An 18,051-nucleotide genomic window follows, 5' to 3' on the forward strand; every position below is an offset into this window, starting at 1 on the left:
AGCCAGTGTAAAATGATGCCCACTTTCGAAGAGACTGGGAGTGGATTTGTATAATGATGTTTAATGAGTGTATCATACCCAAAGGTTAATAACTGTCCATCCATTTTCTTAGCCACTTATCCTCACTAGGGTCGCAGGATTGCCGGAGCCAACCCAGCCATCAACGGGTAGGGGGCGGGGCACACCCCGGACCGGTTGGCAGTCAATCACAGGGCAAGTACCACCCGTCGCTGAGCAGGAATCGATCCCGCGCTGCCCTCACCAAAGTCTGGCGCGTGTACCGCTACACCGTCGGGGACTCCCGGTTAATGATTGGACTGAAGCAAAAGTTTGGGAATGAGCACTGCTCGGTCAACAAAACTGAAATATGCATAGTTTGAATATTTCTTTTGCGTAGCACAGGAGTGGTACTTGCGCAACAGTTTGAGAAGCGCTCGTCCAGTTGAGGTCCGTAAATAAAATTGCAACAATAACAGGCTTTAATAAACAATGGATAGACTGGATTATTGGATGACATTATTCAAGTAATTTGACACAGAATTGAATTTTGGTTTCATCCACGAGCAAACGTCGGGCCGGCGGCGATTGAGACGCGACAAGCGGATGAGAGGTCGCACGTGTTTATTGCGCGATGCGCGTCGTGGCGATCGGCAGTCGCGGTCACGGGTTGCAGCGGTCGCTATAGCAACAGTTCCATCCGGGCCGAGAGCAGAGGTCCTCCGCGACGCAGCCTTTCTCGCCGTTGTCTGAGGGGCAAACGAAACGCACAAAGTCAAACCCGGGCGGGTGCGCGTAAGGTGACCGTGTGACTTTTGACCTCTGCTGTAGCAGGCCTGCTTGAGTGCGCTGCGACACTGCAGAATCTGCGGCGTGAGCATCAAGTGGTCTCGGCCGTGACACTCGATGTGAAAGTCCGCTGCTCGGGACGCAAAGGCGACGTTAGCAGATTTGCCTTCGCCCGGTGACATTTTCAGCACGGAAGGAGCAAAACGTTGAAGTCAAACCTGTGCAGACGGCAGCCAGCAGCAGGATCAGGAAAAACTTCATGTTTGCTTTCCAGCCGCAAGGACGAAAACCGCAAAATGGCTCCAATAAATCCAAGTCGGCCTACTTATTTTCTGCGCCGCCCACGCACTGTATAGATTTGAACGAGGGTCAGCGGACACAGCGGCCCCACGTGTGCTTTGTTTGACCTTTGAAGGGTTCATTCATGTTAATCATTGCTATGTTTTGATTATTCTTACCCCATAAGTAAATACAGGGTGCTGGATAGTATTCCAACTTCATTTGTCCATGACGACTGCGTCGATGAGCTCAACCTTCATTTTGGCCATTAAACTTTCTTTTTGTGACCACGGTTCTGCCCGAGTTCGGCAATTCCACATTTGTGTTCCTTTTTCTCCTTTCCTTCATGTTTTTGACTTGAATACAATTCCTGTCTCTTATATGTTTAGTTTTGTGGTTTTCTCGGAGAGAAGGACGAAAAAGTCCATCCAACGAGGAGACTTTACAAAGCAAATCATCTGTCCAAATGGTGTTCAACCAGCACCATTAAAGTAAGCGACAGGAATTTCTTTTTTTTTTGTTGTTGTTTGTTTTTGACCGGCAAAATGGCACCAGTTTTGGTGGCAGACCAACGCCACAATGCGCAAATCACATCCTGCTCAAATAACATTGAATGCGTCACGTACGCGAGTCACTTCAATGAAAAAAGAACTTTACTCAAACAATGAACGACCGAGGCCGTTTGTAAACAGACAGCCGCTTTGCACAGTGAAGCGGAGGAGACAAATTTGGGCCAGCTTGCGCCCACTGGCTTCGAAGACGCGCAGCGTTTGTCTGTTTGTTTGTTTGTTTGTTTGTTTGAGGGAGCAGCGCTCCGAGTTTCGGTATCGTCACGAGGATGCGACTGCGGTCCCGACCTGGCGCCTAGATATGACGTAGGCGGAAGCGTCCTGCGAAGTCGTGCGCAAGCCAACGAAAACAGGAGCGGAGTTGGCGAACTGGTGAGTCGGGACGAATGGAAGTCACGCAGTCCGGGTGGCGGGCGGCCGCGCGGGCACCTTTGCGCCTTTAACATTTGACTTTGAGCGCCCCAGGCCGATGTCGTCGTTTGTTTCCTTTTTTTCATCTGTTCCCATTTCGAGTGTCGCGCCATTTCCACCACATTAGCATTAGCAAGCAGAGCTTCACAGAAGTGCATCATCGTCCTGCAACAAATATTGCCGAATTTGTAACACAATTTATGGGTTTGAAATGTCACCTCTTTTATAGGAGGTGGTGAGTGCCAACGTTTATAACCTTCTCGATCTTTGTCCTATTTTCAAAACTTATCATTGACAAGCGTGCTCAACACTGAAACCGCATCCATCCATCCATCTTCTTTGCCGCTTATCCTCACCAGGGTCGCGGGAGCGCCGGAGTCAAACCCGGCTGTCAACAGAAAGGACGCGGGGTACACCCCGAACTGGTCGCCAGCCCGTCGCGGGGCACTTGAAGGCGGACGACAGCCGCGCTCACAATCGCACCGATTACTGTTACGTGTTTTGGGGATGCGGGAGGAAACCGGAGTGCCCACCCGGAGAAAACCCACGCAGGCGCGGGGGGGGGGGGGGACGCGCAAAGCCCACGCGGGGAGGGCCGGGATTGAACCCGGCTCCTCGGAACTGTGAGGCCGACGGTCGTCACGATCCGAAGAAGTTCACCACAAAATGGGCAACGGAGTTTGGAGATGGCAGTGAGGAAATGTCGGCTTTATTACTTTGGTACTCGTAACGTAGCAACAATGAGCCCCCACGAGTTCAGCGTGTCACATTTCTAGTGGAGGCAGCTCAGGAAATTATCGCCGGAACTCGCGAGCCATCACGGCAGCTCGGATAACGTCACCAGCGACCCCGGAAAAAAAAATATTCGCGGCATATGCAGGGCGGGGCCGTTCTGAGTTTTGTCGCCAAGGGAGCACAAAGAGGGGGAAAGTTGCGAGGAAAAGAGTGTCAGACTGTACACGAGAACGCTAGACAGCCGCCCTCGGGCCGGAATTCGAACATGAGCGCAGGGCACTTGAGAAAAGGCGCCTGGAAGTTTGAAAATAAATTCATCCACTCATTCAAAATGGACGTCATTGTCACTCGTGACATAATCGGGAGAAAGTGTGCGATTAGTTGTGTTTGCAAATGTGCACGATACAGTTGGGAAAAATAGCGTTTACAAATTCAAATTGAAGTGGCCGTTAGAACCACACGAAGCACGTTGCGACTGCGTATTGGTTTTTGCCTTTCTGCATGTGTGACTCCACCGTTTGTGTTGAAATATCCGCTTCTTTCTCGCACCAGCAACTTGATGCCGAATGTTAGCATTTCTCGCTGCCTTTCGTTAGCATTTGCAGTCAGCTGAGCGACTGCCAGGCTGATGTGTGTTTGTGCTTTTTTTTTTTTTTTTTTTTCTTCAGCGGGTAACAAGACTTTGTACGTGCCCCCACACGTTGACTCGCTATTTTGATTGCTATTTCGCCAGTAGAATAAGAACAAAAGTGATGAATTCATCACTTTTCCGACCCAACTTGATTTGGGTGAATGCCGAACCTGGCCACCAGGTGGCGGTCTCCCTGCGTTTGCCGCCATAACTAGCACAAGTCCGAGGTTCCTCCTCGTTATGTGATTGAAGCCAAATGTCAAAAGTCTTGTTTTTTTTTGTCATCAATATATATATATATATATATATATATATATATATATATCCTTTAGCTGTAAAAGCAGCAGCGCTGATTGAGCCCCCCCACTTCCCCTCAGCGGTGGTCTCTGCCCCCATGGGACCGGAACGAGTTTTCCCACCTCGCGAGGACGACGACAAGAATCCACGTGACGGAGACGCGGTCGGGGGGGCGGCGTGGAGCGGGGGCGAGGAGGACCAGGACGGCGACGGGGGCGGCTACTCGTACCAGCCCCTCAGCCAGGAAGGGGACGACTCGGCGGACGGGACCCTTCGGCACAGGATGGAGGTGACGCCCCAGAGAGATCCCCTTTGTTGTTTTGCCGGCTTCTTCTTGGTCATCAAACGTTGTCGCGGCGCAGGCGATGGGTCTGCACCTGCCGGAGGCCCCGCCCCCCGACGACGAGGACGAGGACCCCGAGACGGCGGCGGCCGAGAGAAGCCGCGCCTCCATCCCCATGGATGCCGGTAAGTCGGCGCTTTTATGAGCCGAACACATTTGCCTCACCTTCTTTTGCGCAGTCCCCACTCGCTGCTGACGGGGGACCGCCTCCAGGTCAAAGGTCAACTCCAGCTCGCGTCATCCATTACGGCCGCCGGAAAGAAACGGGCTAGAGGCAGATTGCGCTTCGTCACTTAATGCTGCGATCGGGCCGGTCGAAGCAGGAGTAGGACTCGAAGGCGCGCGTTTCCGTACGCTGTGCACAAACACACAATTTGTCATTCAGTTTGCAGTCTGAAGTCAAATCCGAGAGAATGAGAAGCGCTCCTGTTTCAGCTCAGTCTGGATGAGTTCAAATTTCTCCTGCGATGCAATAACCATTTGACATTTTCTTTAGTCCGGAGTTGGACCGCGTGACTCGGCTCAAACGTTTTGGGCGCGTGCAGACGCGCCTCTACTTCCCGACGTCTCTCGTCACGGCTTGGGTTCACGTTGTGAAAAATATTCTCTCTCGTTACGAAGGAAAATTCCCGATAGGAAAGGCAAAAGTAGGCGCTGGCTGGATTTGCACATGGCGCACATTGCTAAAGTCAAACTTTTTTTGTGGTTTTTGCACAAAAGTTGATTCATCTTGCTTCACCTTTAGTTGCGTCCGTTCGTACGCGTTTTCTCTCAGCTGTCAAACGTTTGTCGCCCCCCACGATGCCCCAACGCCAAAGGTAAATGCACATCATTGTTATTATTCTTGACATTTTTGTACTTTTGAATGCTTGGGTTTTTGTGAGGGTTGGGGGGCTTGGAGCGGATTAGGCTATTTACATCTCAAAATCGCTTCAACCTACCGACAATTCACGTTACAAAAGAACTTCTGGAACAAATTCATTTTGTAAGTAGAGGTAGCACTGTGTATCCGAGCGTTCCAATATTCCATTAGTGCGATCCAATTATTCTTGTGTGTGTGTGTGTGTATACATAAAACACAAAATGTTCATTTTTCAAAATCCAATAATAACCCCAACAAAACTTATTTTTCCTTCTTCTTTCGGCTTGTCCCTTTAGGGTCACGACCAATTGGAAAAATATGAGAAATTTTAAAGTACGAGTTAAAAAATGGTAAAAATTTGCATTCTGCTGAGCTTTCAGAAGTGTTGAGTCGCGTTTCAAAATACAAAATAGAAATGTGAGACAAAAACAAAGAAAAATAAAGTCAGCAATTTATTGCACAGAACAATGAATTGGAAATGGGCCGTTTATCATCTGAGGAGGTTCCATAAATGCCATTTTTCACACAGTAACAACCTCCCGATGGCAAAGACGAAAACAACGGACGCGTTGAATATTTGTTATCCGTGCGTGTCACCTCTCCGCAAAGCTTGCATTGTCGGCATTTGTATCGCAACGTTCCCGGTCACGGTCACGTCCGGAAGCGGCTTGCTAAAATCCTCCCGCTGTTCGAGGATTCCGGTCACGGCCAGTAGATTTCGGCGCCCACCCCCTCACCGGAGGGGATAAAAAAAAAAAAAAGAAAAGCCGGCAGGAGCCTTTGCCACCGCCAGGCGCAAAGTCCGCTTTGCCCGCTTTCGGCGGTTTAATGAACAATCGGGCGTGGTTGTGACCGTCGACCGCCGGTGTTCCCGCAGCCCACGTGGAGCTGGTGAAGCGGACCATGGCGGCGGTGACGCTGCCGTCGCCGGGCGTGCCCGCCTGGGCCCGGGAGATCTCCGACGACCAGTGGCGGGACGTGGTGCGACGCGCGCTGCGCGGCCGCGTCGACGACGCCTGAGCGGACGGCGCCCCGGCCCGACGCCTTCCCGGAGGTCCGAGATCCGTCGGTGTCTTCTCTTCCGCGTTCAAAACGTTGTGCGTGTTTTCCTTTGCGAGGGCCCAATGTCGACGGTACGCTTCGGTCCGTTTGATTTCCTGCGGTCTCGAGTTGGACCGGGACGAGTCCTCGCTCGCTTGGCTGTGAGAAATGACGTGTCATCAACGCTTTCTTTTTTTGGGCTTGAAATTATCTTTCCTTTGGCTTTTTCTCTTTTCTCTCTTCCTCGTTCCTCTGTTCTCCACCCCCCCCCTTTCCATCTTGCCACGACGCCAACGAGTCCAGCGACGTCGAGACCCGACTTCACGGGACTCGGCCGGAGTCGTGTTTCCTTTGTTGGCGTCCGCGTCCCGTGACGTGATGCTTAAAAATGTCCCAGCTACTATTGTGTCACCATTAAATAATAAAATATTGTTTGAAATATGTTTTGTGTGTGGAAATGTTTCCAAAATGGTAGGTACAGCTAAAAAAAAAAAACAAGAATGTGCTTCCAGTAAAGACTTGGTCAAAATTCCTGCCTAAATCCTCCAATCCAAAATGAATTTCATTGTTTCCCGTTTCAAGAGGGGGCAACTTCGGAGTTCCCTCTTCAAAATTTGAGCTGTGTATATATAGATATATATATATAAAAAAACAAAAAACAAATCATGACTTCCTCGCCGGCTCCTGGTTCCACCATCTCAGCGTCTAACCCGCTACGAACTACTGCCCTTTACCGTTGCCGCCGACCTCCTTGATGTGACGCAACACGTCATCCCCGCCCCCCCCCACGACCCTGTTAACATCGCGACTGCTGACCTCCCCCTTTTGATCAAAATGAACATGAATGCAAGAATGCTGTCGTTGCAATACACCGGAGGGATCTGCGCTTTGCCCTCACACCGCGAAGCACACGAGTGAATGCATCATTTTGTGGAAGCGTGGCCACGAACTTCGGCGCTGGTGTGATGGCCCGAATGAGCGCTTGGGCTAAGTTTGAAGTTGAAGCACATGGAAATGATTGTTGACGTAAGTAGCAAGCCACTACCATTTTCCTTTGAAATCATCAATACCGTTTCGAAAACTGGACTTTGAGCACGGGAGCCGTTCACCCGGAGAAAATCGGGGGTGCCCCGGTGCGCCCCCCTCCCATTGTGTCAAATGAAATGAGAATGAGCCCCAACACCGGCTGTCGATCGCAGCTAACGCGCTAAGCGGGCGACGTCAGGCAAAAGTGCTGAGGGGTGGGGTGCTGTTCCCACGGCAACCGTACCGTCGACCACCACAGAAGGTCGAAGGATCGACCTGGGAGAGATCACGGAGGGGGCGGGGCCGGGGAAGTCCCGCGGGTCATTCAGTGGGCGTGGCCCGGCGCCCGCTCATTAGCTGAGGGCCTCCTGATTGGCTGCGAGGAAGTGCTCCGCCCTCTTGTGCGCCTCCAAAGCTTTGATGGTGAAAACGTCCCGCGGAAGGTCCGACTTCTTCCGGGTCACCTTGGGCTCCGTCCTGGAGTCCTTTGCGGCCTGCGCGAGCGTAAACGACGTTAAACGATTGCTCAACCGAGGAATCGATGTGGCTGGACGTTGTCGTTACCGGCGCCGCTTGACTGGCGACGGCCCTCTTCAACAGTTGGATGTCCTCCATAGTTGGAACGTCCACGTCCACGGACGACGCGCTACACACCTGCGAGCGTGCGCACACAACACCGCGGACGGGGGGTCAAAAAGCAGCCTTCCTTTCAAAATGCACACCGAGCGCCGTTCGCGGTTCTTGATGTCGGCCTATGAGGAGATTTTTTTTTTTTTTTTTTTTTTAAATCATCCCAAAAACCAGCACGCGAAACAACGCCATGCTTGATGTTTTTTTCGGGACACTATTTATGGAAATACAATAATCCGACGATATCCGTTCAAGAGGATTCATTGGTTCCTTCGGCCTTCTCCCCACCCGATTTCGCTTGGGGCGGGAGGCGGGGACAGGCCCCGACCCGTCGCCTACGAGCAATGAAGGCCCTGTTTTTGGGATGCGGGTTCGGGAGGAAGTCGGAGCGCCCGCAGAAAAGTCACCTGACATCCGAACATCCGGGGTTCGAACCCCAGCCCTCAGCACTGTGAGGCAGATGTTCACCCACTTTTAAATATTGAACGTTGGCATGGAAACAGACAAACCGTTATAGTATATGAATAACAGACTTTACAATAATTGCACGGAAAGAAATATTCAGGACGGAACAGACCCTAAACTTCCTGCCAATGCGGTTTTCAGTTGGTTTTGAAAATGTGGACGGCACCAAGTTTCTCTTTTCGCACCGCGCTGAACACGTGACGCAAAGGTGCTTTTTCTTGCCTTCGCGCCCAATTTCTGGGTTGTTTTCAAGGGATTGGGTCACGTTGAGGTCTGCGACGCGCCGGCAGTTTTCGCTTGGACTTTGCACTCGACGGCCGCGTTCTTGCGGCTCCGCTGGGAAACGGCAGCTCCGCTTTCAGCGCTCGTACGGCTACGTCGGAGAACTTCGCTCGGCCGGCCCGTTCTTGCTTCCTTTCCGCACGCGTGCGAGTACGAGTACGAGGACCGCCTTCCACGGCGGCGAATGAGTTGACCGACGGAAAGGAAACAGTGCCGGCCGGCGTTCTTTCCCCGCTCTTCCGACCGCAAGATGTTTTGTGCGAAGCGACGTAAGGAACGGACAACATCCGCTCGCGGGCGGTGCATTCAAAACACAATCGATGGCACAACACCGACGAGGACGGACGCACAACTGACCGTGTCCTGCGTGTGAAGTCTGCGCAGCGGGGGGAGGAGCTTGTCGCTCTGGGGAAAAGCAAACACGGGATCACTCGAAAGCCACACAAACACGCGTTGGCGTCTTCCTGTTTTGGGGACGTATACAAGGGACAAAAGCCAAAATGCATTTGCGGCAGCGTCATCGCGCTCGGTCCCCCCCCCCCCCCCGCAAATGGCCTTGCTTCCCCGTCCCGTTTTTCGTCAAATTTTCCAACGTACTCGCCACCACCCCAAGTCGACAAACGTACCGCGGCGATCCCGAAAAGCGAGCGCCAATTTCGCTCCGCGAGGGGGCCTACCTGAGGATTGTGTCTTGCCAGTTCTTCCAGTTGACTCCAGATTTGCTCCCTCTCCTTCATTTTGTGTTTTTCTCTAAAAAAGGGAACACAGCAAGCGAGAAAAGGCGATGGATTCGGTCCGCTTTGGAGGCGACGCGTCACCTCGACGCTTCTCACTTGTGCTTGCCGCTCTTGTACTGTTGAGTGCAGTCGTCAAAAAGTTTCTGGTTCATCTCCATGAAGAGTTTGAGAGCGTTGTAGATCAGGCCGTGGATGGTTCTGACGCGCACGGGAGACGCTCACGTGACTTCCTCCTGCCTTTCCCCGCGCGTGTGTGTGTGTGTGTGTGTGTGGTTTACTTGTTCCAGTGGCTCTTGGAGTTCTTGTAGAGAGCGGGAAACATGATGGGAAGAATGGTGGCGGCGTTGTCGCTGATCAAACTCATGATGTACTCGTTGTTCCAGTAGTACAGAGCGCGCTCTGCCACCTGAGCGTGTACACATTAACATCAGCGTATTTGAAAATAACGGACTGGTCCTGCCGTTTACTGCTACTCAACACTTTTGCTCCCTCTGCTCATTTTCTCAATTTTGGAACTATTCTGACGTTTACTGAAAATGCAGCCAGACACAGAACGTTTGAAGGGACAGAACCGACAGAGAGCGCGAACCACAACAAAGGATAGTTGTTTTTCAAATATCCCATCGTCGTCAAACTCCTCTCCTCCAAACTGTTCCGGCTCAGCCTTCACGCCTGCCATCTGCCGGTGGATTTCCAGCCTCATCTCCGCCCCAAGGTCGTGTCCTCTCGCGCGACACGGACGACTTCACCTCAACACACCCGGCCGTCGAGGCAGATGACACCCGAGTCGGTCGTCGTATGGAAAGGAGCTGCCGTATGTTGAAGCTGAACAGGCGGGAGACTGCGGAGATGAACGTGGACTTTACCAGGCATTCTTCACCGCAGCTGCCCCCGACGCCGTCCGACCGTCTCGCGTCGTCCGCCGAGACCTCCAAAAGTTCCCGGGAACTACAGTCACTCGGGACGTGAAGTGAGCGAGCGAAATCCTCAAAAAGGCCCAGCAGAGTACGTACTCCCTGCGCTTCCTGCGAAGCGTGAGCCGCTGAGGCCGTTTCACACGGCGGTCACGGAATCCGGACTGGAATCATCCATCGCAGTCTGGTTTGCTGCTGCAACAGACATTCAGGACCCGCCCAAGGGGACTTGCGATTGAAAAGCAAGCAAGATCTTCTTGTAATCTCTGCAACCCTGGTCAGCAGCTGGTCCCTCAGTCAGGTAGGCGCCATCAAACAATGCAAACAAAAACCAGCACACACATGCCAACAGCTTTTTCCCTCTGAAAGATTTCTGTATTGGAACATGCCAGCGATTTTGTGTCACATTTCTTCGCACCACGGTTAGTTAACCCTAACCCTGCCCTCACTGCAGTAGTCACGCCACACGACACCATTACTGCGCACTCCTGTGCAGGAACTTCCAGAGAACGTAACTTCAAGGACTATCCGGGAGGAATGTGCTTGCTTGCGCTTGCTGTACTTACGCAGAACAGCGGGGCTGCAACCGACGACAAAATGTTTCAGTGGCGCACTCTGACTCTTGCCAGCCGAGGCAACCGCGAATCTAGACCGCATGGCCGAGCGGGTCGCATGTAATGAGGAAGGTATACTGCTGCGGCAAGCCACACAAGCATCTTCAGTCACACTTTCCCGAGAGGGGTCGACCCCCCAAACGTGTGAGTCCACTCCGTTACGGCGCCAATGAGCCGCTGTCAGATTAGGTCCAGCAAGGAAAGCACACTACTGAGCCTCAGCCACCGACAACGCTACGTTGAAAACGGCACTCGTGTCCATTTACTCGAGTCGAGCTGAAAATGCCACAGCTGATTCCTAACATTCGTAGGGTCCAAGTCCGCCGCTAGTCATCTAATTGTCAGAAGGAAAGGACCAGACGAGTTGAGAGCGCCGCAGGTGGTTGAGAAAGTTGCTGAGACGCCATCTTTGGCTAGACCGCGCTAGACCAAATCCACCGACGTCGTACTTCAAAACGTTAGCTTAGCCACCGATGGCGTTCAAGCTGAAAAGGCCAGCGGTGGGGGAAATACTACAATTCAGTGCCCCCAGCAGGCCTGAAACTACACTAGTGATGGAAATATCAGTAGCAAGAGACCCCGACGAGCTGAAAACGGTATTCAAATCCCCACCTGCGCGTGATGAACTAGAATTGGAAGTTTGGTGATCATTGATGTCATTGTTGTGATTTTGAGAGCTAACAAGTCCGTTTTGTGGCTCGCTACAGATGTATTTGTATTATTGTACAATGTGTACTTTTCTAATTTTGTTGGGGTCTTTCCACCGCTAAATGGTGTTCGCCAAAATTGGATGTCTGGGGAAGAAAAGTTGTTGAACGCCGGTTGACTGGTCAAGACTTCTGAACTCGACGGCTTGTGGTCTGCACCACGTCAGTGGACCAGAGTTTCTTCTGCAGGTTGAGTAGAAGAGGAAATTGGGTGGGGTGCGACTTTACCTGGAAGTGCGTGCTGGACACGCATTTGGCCAGCTGCCTGAAGAGCGGCTCCTGGACTTTGATGAACTCGGCGGGTTCGATGACGTCCAGGATTTCTTCCAGCTCGTTGAGAAACATCACTTCCTTGGGACTGTGAGTCTTGGGCCAGAACTTCAGCAGCCCCATGATCACCTTGGGATGGGGGTTACAGGTCAAAAAGCACGAGCATCGGGATAACCGGGAATCTGGGAGAAGGAAGACTGCCGCCCACTCACCGGTTCTGTCAGACTGCTGTCCTTTTCCAGGAACTGGACCACGCAGTACGCCAGCTGCAAACCAGCCCACGCAGCACAAAGTGACTCCCACAACCGCCCGCAGAGCATTTAGTTCAGTTTTTCGTTACATAGCCCGGCAAGCTAGCACTAACGGTTGAGCGTCAACATGCTGCCGTTGTGTCAAACCGTGCTCCAACGTTTCGGTGTGGGGGGAAGTCATTTCATGACAGGAAGTTAGAAGCCATGTTGCCATGTCGTTATGCGGTGTGAGAAGAAGGTCCACCAACCTGCGGGTGGTACACGCTGAGGGATTTGACTTTGTGAAGCGGCAGAAGAACTCTGATCAGGAACATCTTGTGTTCTTCTTTAAGTGGAAGAGCGAAGCCGTTGATGATGCTACAAAATAAATAAAGGCGGCAGGATGGGTCAAAAGGTGCGGCGGCGGCGGCGCCGTACCTCCCGAGGATCTCCAACAGCTCCGCGATCCCGTTGTGATGTTCCGTCTCGTAGATAAACCTGAGGCGCACGCGGGTTTGTGAGCACGGAAAAGACACACGAGAGAGGTGTGGCATCGCGGTGGTGTTGCCGGCCCAACCTGTAGAAGATGTTGTTGATCTGCCGCCGGATGTATGCGCGCAGACCCAGGAACTTGCCGTAGATGCGGTGCAGGATGGTTTTCAGGAAGTCCCTTTCTCGAGGATCCTCGCTGTCCAACAGTTCCAGAAGCTGAAAAAGAAGCAAGGGCACGGTCCACCTTAGACCTCAAAGTCGAGAACTCCAGCGTGCTGAACGAGAACTTTAGCCGCCTGGGATCGAGTGGCATTTTGCCTCAGATCCGGGATCTTACCGACAAGACAAAGTTCTGGTCCATGTATTTTTTGGCCACGTTGGCTTGGAAGTCCGGAGACTCCAGGAAGCGAAGGAAGAACTCGTAAACCAGCTGAGGAAAGATCACACCACACTCAGAACGCAAGATGTTGTTGCATTTGGCCTCCTTGACGGACAACAACGCGGTCCGCTTGTGTTTGGAGCAACGGAGTCCGGTCCGCTTTAAAGAGCGGCGACCTGCAGATGAGGCCAGGCGGCCTCAAGCGTAGGTTCGTCCTCCTCGGGGTCAAACTCTGCTCCGGTGGGGTTGGAGGATGGCGGAAGAGTCCGGAACAAGTTCACTGAAAACTAAAACACCACCAAAAAAAAAAAAAAAAAAAAAAAAAACAGTTTGACTTCAGTTTTCATATTTTTATGACAAAAATGCTCAGTTTTCAGCGGCGGAAAAAACAAGCCAGAGTAAGAGTTGTGACGGCGACGCTGACCATGCCGACGACCTCGGGGTAGATGGCCTCGGTGAGCGCGTCCGTGTCGTGCGTGATGTAGTCCAGCATCTCGTGGAGGCCGGCCCTCTTGACTTCTTTGAACTTCAGGTCACTGAGCGGGTCGCTCACGAAGTCAAAAAGGACGCAGCACTGACGGAGCTTCTGCACAAAAAGTTCTTCGCGATCCATCGCCGCCGCATCTGAACGCCAACACACAAACGACGATGATCTGAAACGTCGGAGTGGGAAAACTCCGGCAAATCTCAGGGCGTGAGGAGGAGGATACCGCGTGCACGACATGCGGCAGATGGTTAGGTTAGGCGTACCTTTGAGGGCGGGAAGTTTGCTGAGTTCTCTGTTCCCGCTGACGCTGAATCGAGAAGAACTGTGACGTCGTTCCTTCTTGGCCACTTGAGGACCGCCGCAATATTTGATCTTGTGCAGCTGAGTGGGCGGCGGCGCGCTACTGCTGCTGCTGCCGAGGCTCGCGGGACGCTTGGCCGCAATCTGCGCGCAGGCACAAACGCCAGCTCGACATCAGCGGAAGGCGCAACGAGCAGACGATTCTTTCCGACGCGGAATGTACACGTGTGCCCTATCGTAGCGGCTTCCTGGTTTCAAGCAACAGCCGATGCTGGTGCAAATAAAACGTGTCCAAATTAGCAGCTCGCGTAGGTTCAAGGAAACATTCGAGTGGATGTTCTTTACGACCGCTATCGAGATCAAAGCTGCGGGCCAAAAGGCAGAATGTGTGGAAGCAACCCAATCATATCAGTCATATTCATTCATTCATGTTAGTTCAAGCGTATGTGCGAGATTTAAGATTGAAGCCTTTCATTTTGCTATGAAAATGCACACGGCCACCGTGATTTATGATTCATATTTGGAATTTGATGTCAGGCCTCCCAACCTCCGGCAGCAGCGTATTGACACTGATTCGGCCTGGCATAGAAGCTTGCCGGTCTCGGGTTCCAGTCCGTTGCCTTTGGAACTGCAGCGAGTATGCCAGCCTCTTGTTCCGGCCAGCGTTCCTGGACCACGTTTTCATTTTTTTTCGACCTTGCCTGTTGCCTCGTGTTTTTGTGCCTCTACCTTATTTGGACTGCTTACCTGTGCGTGACCTTTTCCTGCCCCCGCCACAACATTATGTCACTGCCTCTGAGTCCTGCATTTGGTTCCGACCCCGTGTCGCATGATCCTGACTATAAAAGGTCGATTCTTTTTCCTACCCAGCGTTGAGCCTCAAGACGAGAGATGGCTAGCTGAGTTTTCGCCCCCACTGATTGTGACGGAAAGTTGCTACAGTGAAGTCTTTGCCCAGTTGTGAATTATAATAAATTCGATTGTTTTGAAGAAGCTGTAAAGCGTTGGCCTCACAGTTCTGAGGATGGGGGTTCAAATCCCGGCCCCGCCTCTGTAGCGTTTGCGTGTTCTACCAGTGCCTGCGTGGCTGTTCTCCGGGTGGGCACTCTACTTTTCCTCCCACATCCCCAAAATTTGCTCGCATTCGTCTGAGACTCTAAATTGACCCGCTAGGTGAGATTGCGAGTGCGACTGTTCGCCTCGATGTGCCCCACGATTGGCTGGCGACCAGTTGAGGGTTTACCCTGCCTCCTTCCCAACGTCAGCTGGGATTGGCTCCAGCACTCCCGCGACCCTCGCCACGTCCCAGTACAACAAATTTCTATTGGTGCATCTGGAGACACCCCCCTGCGTTCTGTGGCCCCGCCCGTTCAGCGCATCCACAATGGACGGCAAAGTCAGCGGCGCCCGCGCAGCAATTTCGTGCGCACAATAACGTCGCTCGGTCTTTGGCCGACAACCCCGGGATAGAAAATGAAATGAGTCCCATTTCCAAATTAGAGATACAGTGAGACTGCAAAAAGTGATCCGCAAGATGGCGAGGGAAAAGCTTTTTGTGGTTTGTTTTGAAGATAACTTTCAGGATTTGGCATCTGCGTGGGTCGCAAAAGAAGACGGGGAAAAACATTCTATGGCGTACAGACGGAGAAGGAAGGCTCGCGTATCGCCGTGTCACTCACCTCATCGCCGGCATCTACTGGAACGTCTTTGTTGGCGTCAATGTTGGCATCTGCGCCCTTAGCGCTGCACTTGCCGCTTTTGCTCCCTTCCTGTTGGAGCCCAAAAGCAAAACAAGGTTTCAAAGTGCGAGGCGAGAGCGGCCAAGGTTCATTTGTCACACTCCGGAACTTCCTAATGTGGCTACCCTTTCTTTCACGCTACGGCGACCCGGAGCCCACGGCAGCCGATCGATTGGGCGGCGAGAGCCGTCACGCGTCGACAAACAACGGACCGGCCCACGTCGGGGCGTTTTGCGCTCGGACGACGCGGGTGGCGTTATTCACTTCTACGTCTCATGTGCAAATCAAAATACACATCAGAGTCCAATTGCAATTTCCCCGTGAAGGATTACGATGAGTCACCGACGGCGTAGTGGTACACACGCCTGCCTTTGGTGCGGGCAGCGCGGGTTCGATTCCCGCTGAGTGACGGCGTCGATGTCTGCCCTGCGACTGAGTGGCGACCAGCTCGGGGTGCGGTCCGAAGCTAGCCGAGTGAAGTATTGCAAATGGGGCGTACACCCGCTTCTCCTCGAGAGACGTTTTAAGAAGTACGGTATCTCGGAGCCGCCAGAGAAAAATCGGGAGTCGGGAATGAGTGAAGAACTGCAAATGTACTTCAATTCATTCTTTTCTCCCCACTGACTTGAAAGCACGTCTGTGTGGATGGCAAAAGAAGAATTTCACTTTCAAAGGAAGTCTTCAGGAGGGTCACAAGTTCAAACGGCCCTTCCGCATTCGTCGGGGACTCTAAATTGGCCGTAGGCGTGAGCGCCAATGCTCGTTTGTTTCTCTGAGCCCTGCAATTGGCCGGCAACCGGTTGAGGGCGCAAAGCCGCCTCTCGCCCGCCCGAAGATAGCTGGGATAGGCTCCGGTGCTCGCGCGGCCCCTGTGAGGATAAGGGGCTAAGAAAATGGATGCGAGGTCCGCGCAGCCTGGCCGACGGCCATATCGGCCACGTTGGGCAGGCTGCCAATCCGGTTTCCCTTCCTGTGCTCATCCTGCTGCGTGCGGACGAGGTCCACGGTTCCGTTTTCTCTTCGAGGCTGCTGGGTGGGGAGCGGCCCCTCGCTCCAGACAAGACCCGATGCCGTTTGACGCCCACGTGAAGCATGCGTATCATATTTATGTTAGCGTCACCTGCTTCTCAAGTGTCCACACAGGCACACAGAGGGTCATTCAGTGAATAGAGAGACCGAGCAGATGTTATGGAGCAGTTTTCTCTCTCGCCACGTTTTTCACTCGGCATTTATTGGAGCGCAACGGGACCGTTCTCCTGCTTTAGCACAGAATCCTCTGCTGGGAGGGGAGGCCAAACGTCTTGAGGACAACCATAAGGATGGAATCATCTGCATGAATGACAATATAATCCCAAATGTCAAGTTGTTTTCTGAAAAGAACCGAGACTGCATTAGAAATCGACATCTTCCGCTAAAAGCAAGAAATGCCTGAAAACCTTGAGGTGTCGCACCCATTCCCGTGTCTGACATCTTTCCGTTTTCCTTTGACGTTGTTACGTTGCACCTGTTTGGCAGAGTTAAACGAAGATTGGAGGGAAATAACTCGGCTGCGTTAGCATCGCGCATATCCGATGGCAAATAATTTCATATAAATTCCGAAAGAAGCTCACAAGTCAACGCCTCGACGTCAGATATTAATTTTCGTGGGTTTTTTTTTTTTTTTTTTAATATATGCTCGTTTTCTCCGGGCAGGCTATTAGCAGGTGAGCTAGCGTCCAGCTCGGTTAGCCGCGGGTCCGCGGGAAGACCCAGCCGCCCAAAAAAAATAAAAAAAATAAAATAAAATAAGGATGAGGGTCGAAGAGAAACGAGGCTCACCTTGTCTTTCTTCATTTTGTTGAGCATTGGCGTTGTTTTGTGGGCTCTTCAACGGACGCTGTGAAGATGTTACACGGTCACGCTCAGCTTTGTGTGCACTCACCTCATTGGTCGCCAAGATCCGCCTGTGCCCAGCAACCCCCTGATGCCTTTTTACGATTGGCCGAGTCTCGTCCCGATGGAGGACCGAGAATGTCTAAATGAAAACGACAAAGCACCAAAAATGTGTTATTACGATTTGCTTTTATTCATCTTTAATTGCTTAATATAGCAAACGATTTAATTATTTCACCATTGACTTCATTATAGCTGAATGCAGCAAACCAGTGCAATGTGTAGGCCAAGCCGGGATAACTGCGGAGGGTTGCGTCCGGCGTGAAACTCTGCCAAACAAATATGAAAGTTCAGCCAAAGAATACCACACCGGATTGGTCTCGGTTAACCGGGTTAACGACAACCGTCCGGCACGGTGGTGCAGCTGCAGACCGTTGGCCTTTCCGCTTTCCTCCCACATCCCAAAAAACATTCAACATTAATTGGAGACTCTAAATTGCCCCTGGGTGTGATTGTGAGCGCGACTGTTGCCCGTCTTCATGTGCCCTGCGATTGACTAGCGACCAGTTCACTGTGTAACCCCACCTTCGTGGCTAATGGCAGCTGGGATTGGCTCCAGCACTCCTGCGACCCTCGTGAGGATAAGCGGCAAGGGATGGGTGACTGCCCGACAACCGGCTCAGGACATACCAGGATCAGCACAGAATGTGAAGCTCTCAGAAAACTGAGGCAAAAGTAAAAAAAAAAAAAAAAAAAAAATACTTGATACATTTTGAACGATTTATTCGACTTGATTTGGGCACTCCTGGTCTCCGTACATCCAATATCAAGTCAAAACAAGAGACGGACAACAATTTGCCATCTGTTATGCAGGAGGTACAATTATAACAACTTACCAAGGCATACGCCAAAGATTTTTTTTTTCTTTCGTTCGTTCGTTCGTTCGTTCGTTC

At 52.0% G+C, this 18,051-nt stretch overlaps 3 protein-coding genes across 7 annotated transcripts; 1 reads left to right on the forward strand and 2 right to left on the reverse strand.

The window, feature by feature from the left end:
• Nucleotides 1-118: 118 nt before the first annotated feature.
• On the reverse strand, nt 119-1,447 carry wu:fj16a03 (uncharacterized protein LOC335475 homolog). Of its 2 annotated transcripts, XM_061837355.1 has the most exons (4): nt 1,245-1,447; nt 1,005-1,134; nt 818-916; nt 119-746 (listed from the first exon to the last, which is right to left on the reverse strand). In XM_061837355.1, exons 2-4 carry the CDS (start codon nt 1,045-1,047, stop codon nt 661-663), a joined length of 228 nt encoding a protein of 75 aa, XP_061693339.1. In that variant the 5' UTR covers nt 1,048-1,134; nt 1,245-1,447; the 3' UTR covers nt 119-660. The 2 variants fall into 2 exon arrangements, with proteins under 2 accessions (XP_061693339.1, XP_061693338.1); XM_061837354.1 differs by lacking the exon at nt 1,005-1,134 and having other exon boundaries at nt 818-1,004.
• A 426-nt stretch (nt 1,448-1,873) lies between these two features.
• mea1 (male-enhanced antigen 1) lies at nt 1,874-6,397 on the forward strand. Of its 2 annotated transcripts, none has more exons than XM_061837353.1 (4): nt 1,874-2,006; nt 3,789-3,997; nt 4,071-4,176; nt 5,791-6,397. In XM_061837353.1, the coding sequence occupies exons 2-4, from the start codon at nt 3,806-3,808 to the stop codon at nt 5,931-5,933; spliced, it is 441 nt and encodes a 146-aa protein (XP_061693337.1). In that variant the 5' UTR covers nt 1,874-2,006; nt 3,789-3,805; the 3' UTR covers nt 5,934-6,397. The 2 variants fall into 2 exon arrangements, with proteins under 2 accessions (XP_061693337.1, XP_061693335.1); XM_061837351.1 differs by having other exon boundaries at nt 1,878-2,006; nt 3,744-3,997.
• A 397-nt stretch (nt 6,398-6,794) lies between these two features.
• Nucleotides 6,795-18,027, reverse strand: ppp2r5d (protein phosphatase 2, regulatory subunit B', delta). Of its 3 annotated transcripts, XM_061837333.1 has the most exons (21): nt 17,684-18,027; nt 17,337-17,427; nt 17,045-17,240; nt 16,663-16,730; nt 16,347-16,555; nt 15,167-15,256; nt 13,451-13,631; nt 13,125-13,324; nt 12,877-12,987; nt 12,659-12,751; nt 12,407-12,537; nt 12,268-12,327; nt 12,099-12,207; nt 11,812-11,865; nt 11,558-11,728; nt 9,373-9,500; nt 9,191-9,292; nt 9,035-9,107; nt 8,715-8,762; nt 7,545-7,634; nt 6,795-7,474 (listed from the first exon to the last, which is right to left on the reverse strand). In XM_061837333.1, exons 5-21 carry the CDS (start codon nt 16,383-16,385, stop codon nt 7,334-7,336), a joined length of 1,821 nt encoding a protein of 606 aa, XP_061693317.1. In that variant the 5' UTR covers nt 16,386-16,555; nt 16,663-16,730; nt 17,045-17,240; nt 17,337-17,427; nt 17,684-18,027; the 3' UTR covers nt 6,795-7,333. The 3 variants fall into 3 exon arrangements, with proteins under 3 accessions (XP_061693317.1, XP_061693319.1, XP_061693318.1); XM_061837335.1 differs by lacking the exon at nt 8,715-8,762; XM_061837334.1 differs by lacking the exons at nt 16,347-16,555; nt 16,663-16,730.
• Nucleotides 18,028-18,051: the final 24 nt, after the last annotated feature.

The sequence above is a fragment of the Syngnathoides biaculeatus genome, chromosome 12 (genome assembly GCF_019802595.1).
Source record: "Syngnathoides biaculeatus isolate LvHL_M chromosome 12, ASM1980259v1, whole genome shotgun sequence".
Taxonomy (NCBI): Eukaryota; Metazoa; Chordata; class Actinopteri; order Syngnathiformes; family Syngnathidae; genus Syngnathoides; species Syngnathoides biaculeatus.

Bases quoted from the DNA above. Each gene is read 5' to 3' on its own strand.
- wu:fj16a03 (XM_061837354.1), bottom strand. From the start codon at position 968: ATGTCACCGGGCGAAGGCAAATCTGCTAACGTCGCCTTTGCGTCCCGA. The intron at 747-817 runs GTCAAAAGTCAC...TTTGCCCCTCAG, and splicing joins GCAGGCCTGCTACAGCAGAG to ACAACGGCGAGAAAGGCTGC.
- ppp2r5d (XM_061837333.1), bottom strand. From the start codon at position 16,385: ATGACCCTCTGTGTGCCTGTGTGGACACTTGAGAAGCAG. The intron at 13,325-13,450 runs GTACGCCTAACC...GTTGGCGTTCAG, and splicing joins CAAACTTCCCGCCCTCAAAG to ATGCGGCGGCGATGGATCGC. The intron at 12,988-13,124 runs GTCAGCGTCGCC...GTGGTGTTTTAG, and splicing joins ACCCCGAGGTCGTCGGCATG to TTTTCAGTGAACTTGTTCCG.
- mea1 (XM_061837353.1), top strand. From the start codon at position 3,806: ATGGGACCGGAACGAGTTTTCCCACCTCGCGAGGACGACGACAAGAAT. The intron at 3,998-4,070 runs GTGACGCCCCAG...GTCGCGGCGCAG, and splicing joins CCCTTCGGCACAGGATGGAG to GCGATGGGTCTGCACCTGCC. The intron at 4,177-5,790 runs GTAAGTCGGCGC...GTGTTCCCGCAG, and splicing joins CTCCATCCCCATGGATGCCG to CCCACGTGGAGCTGGTGAAG.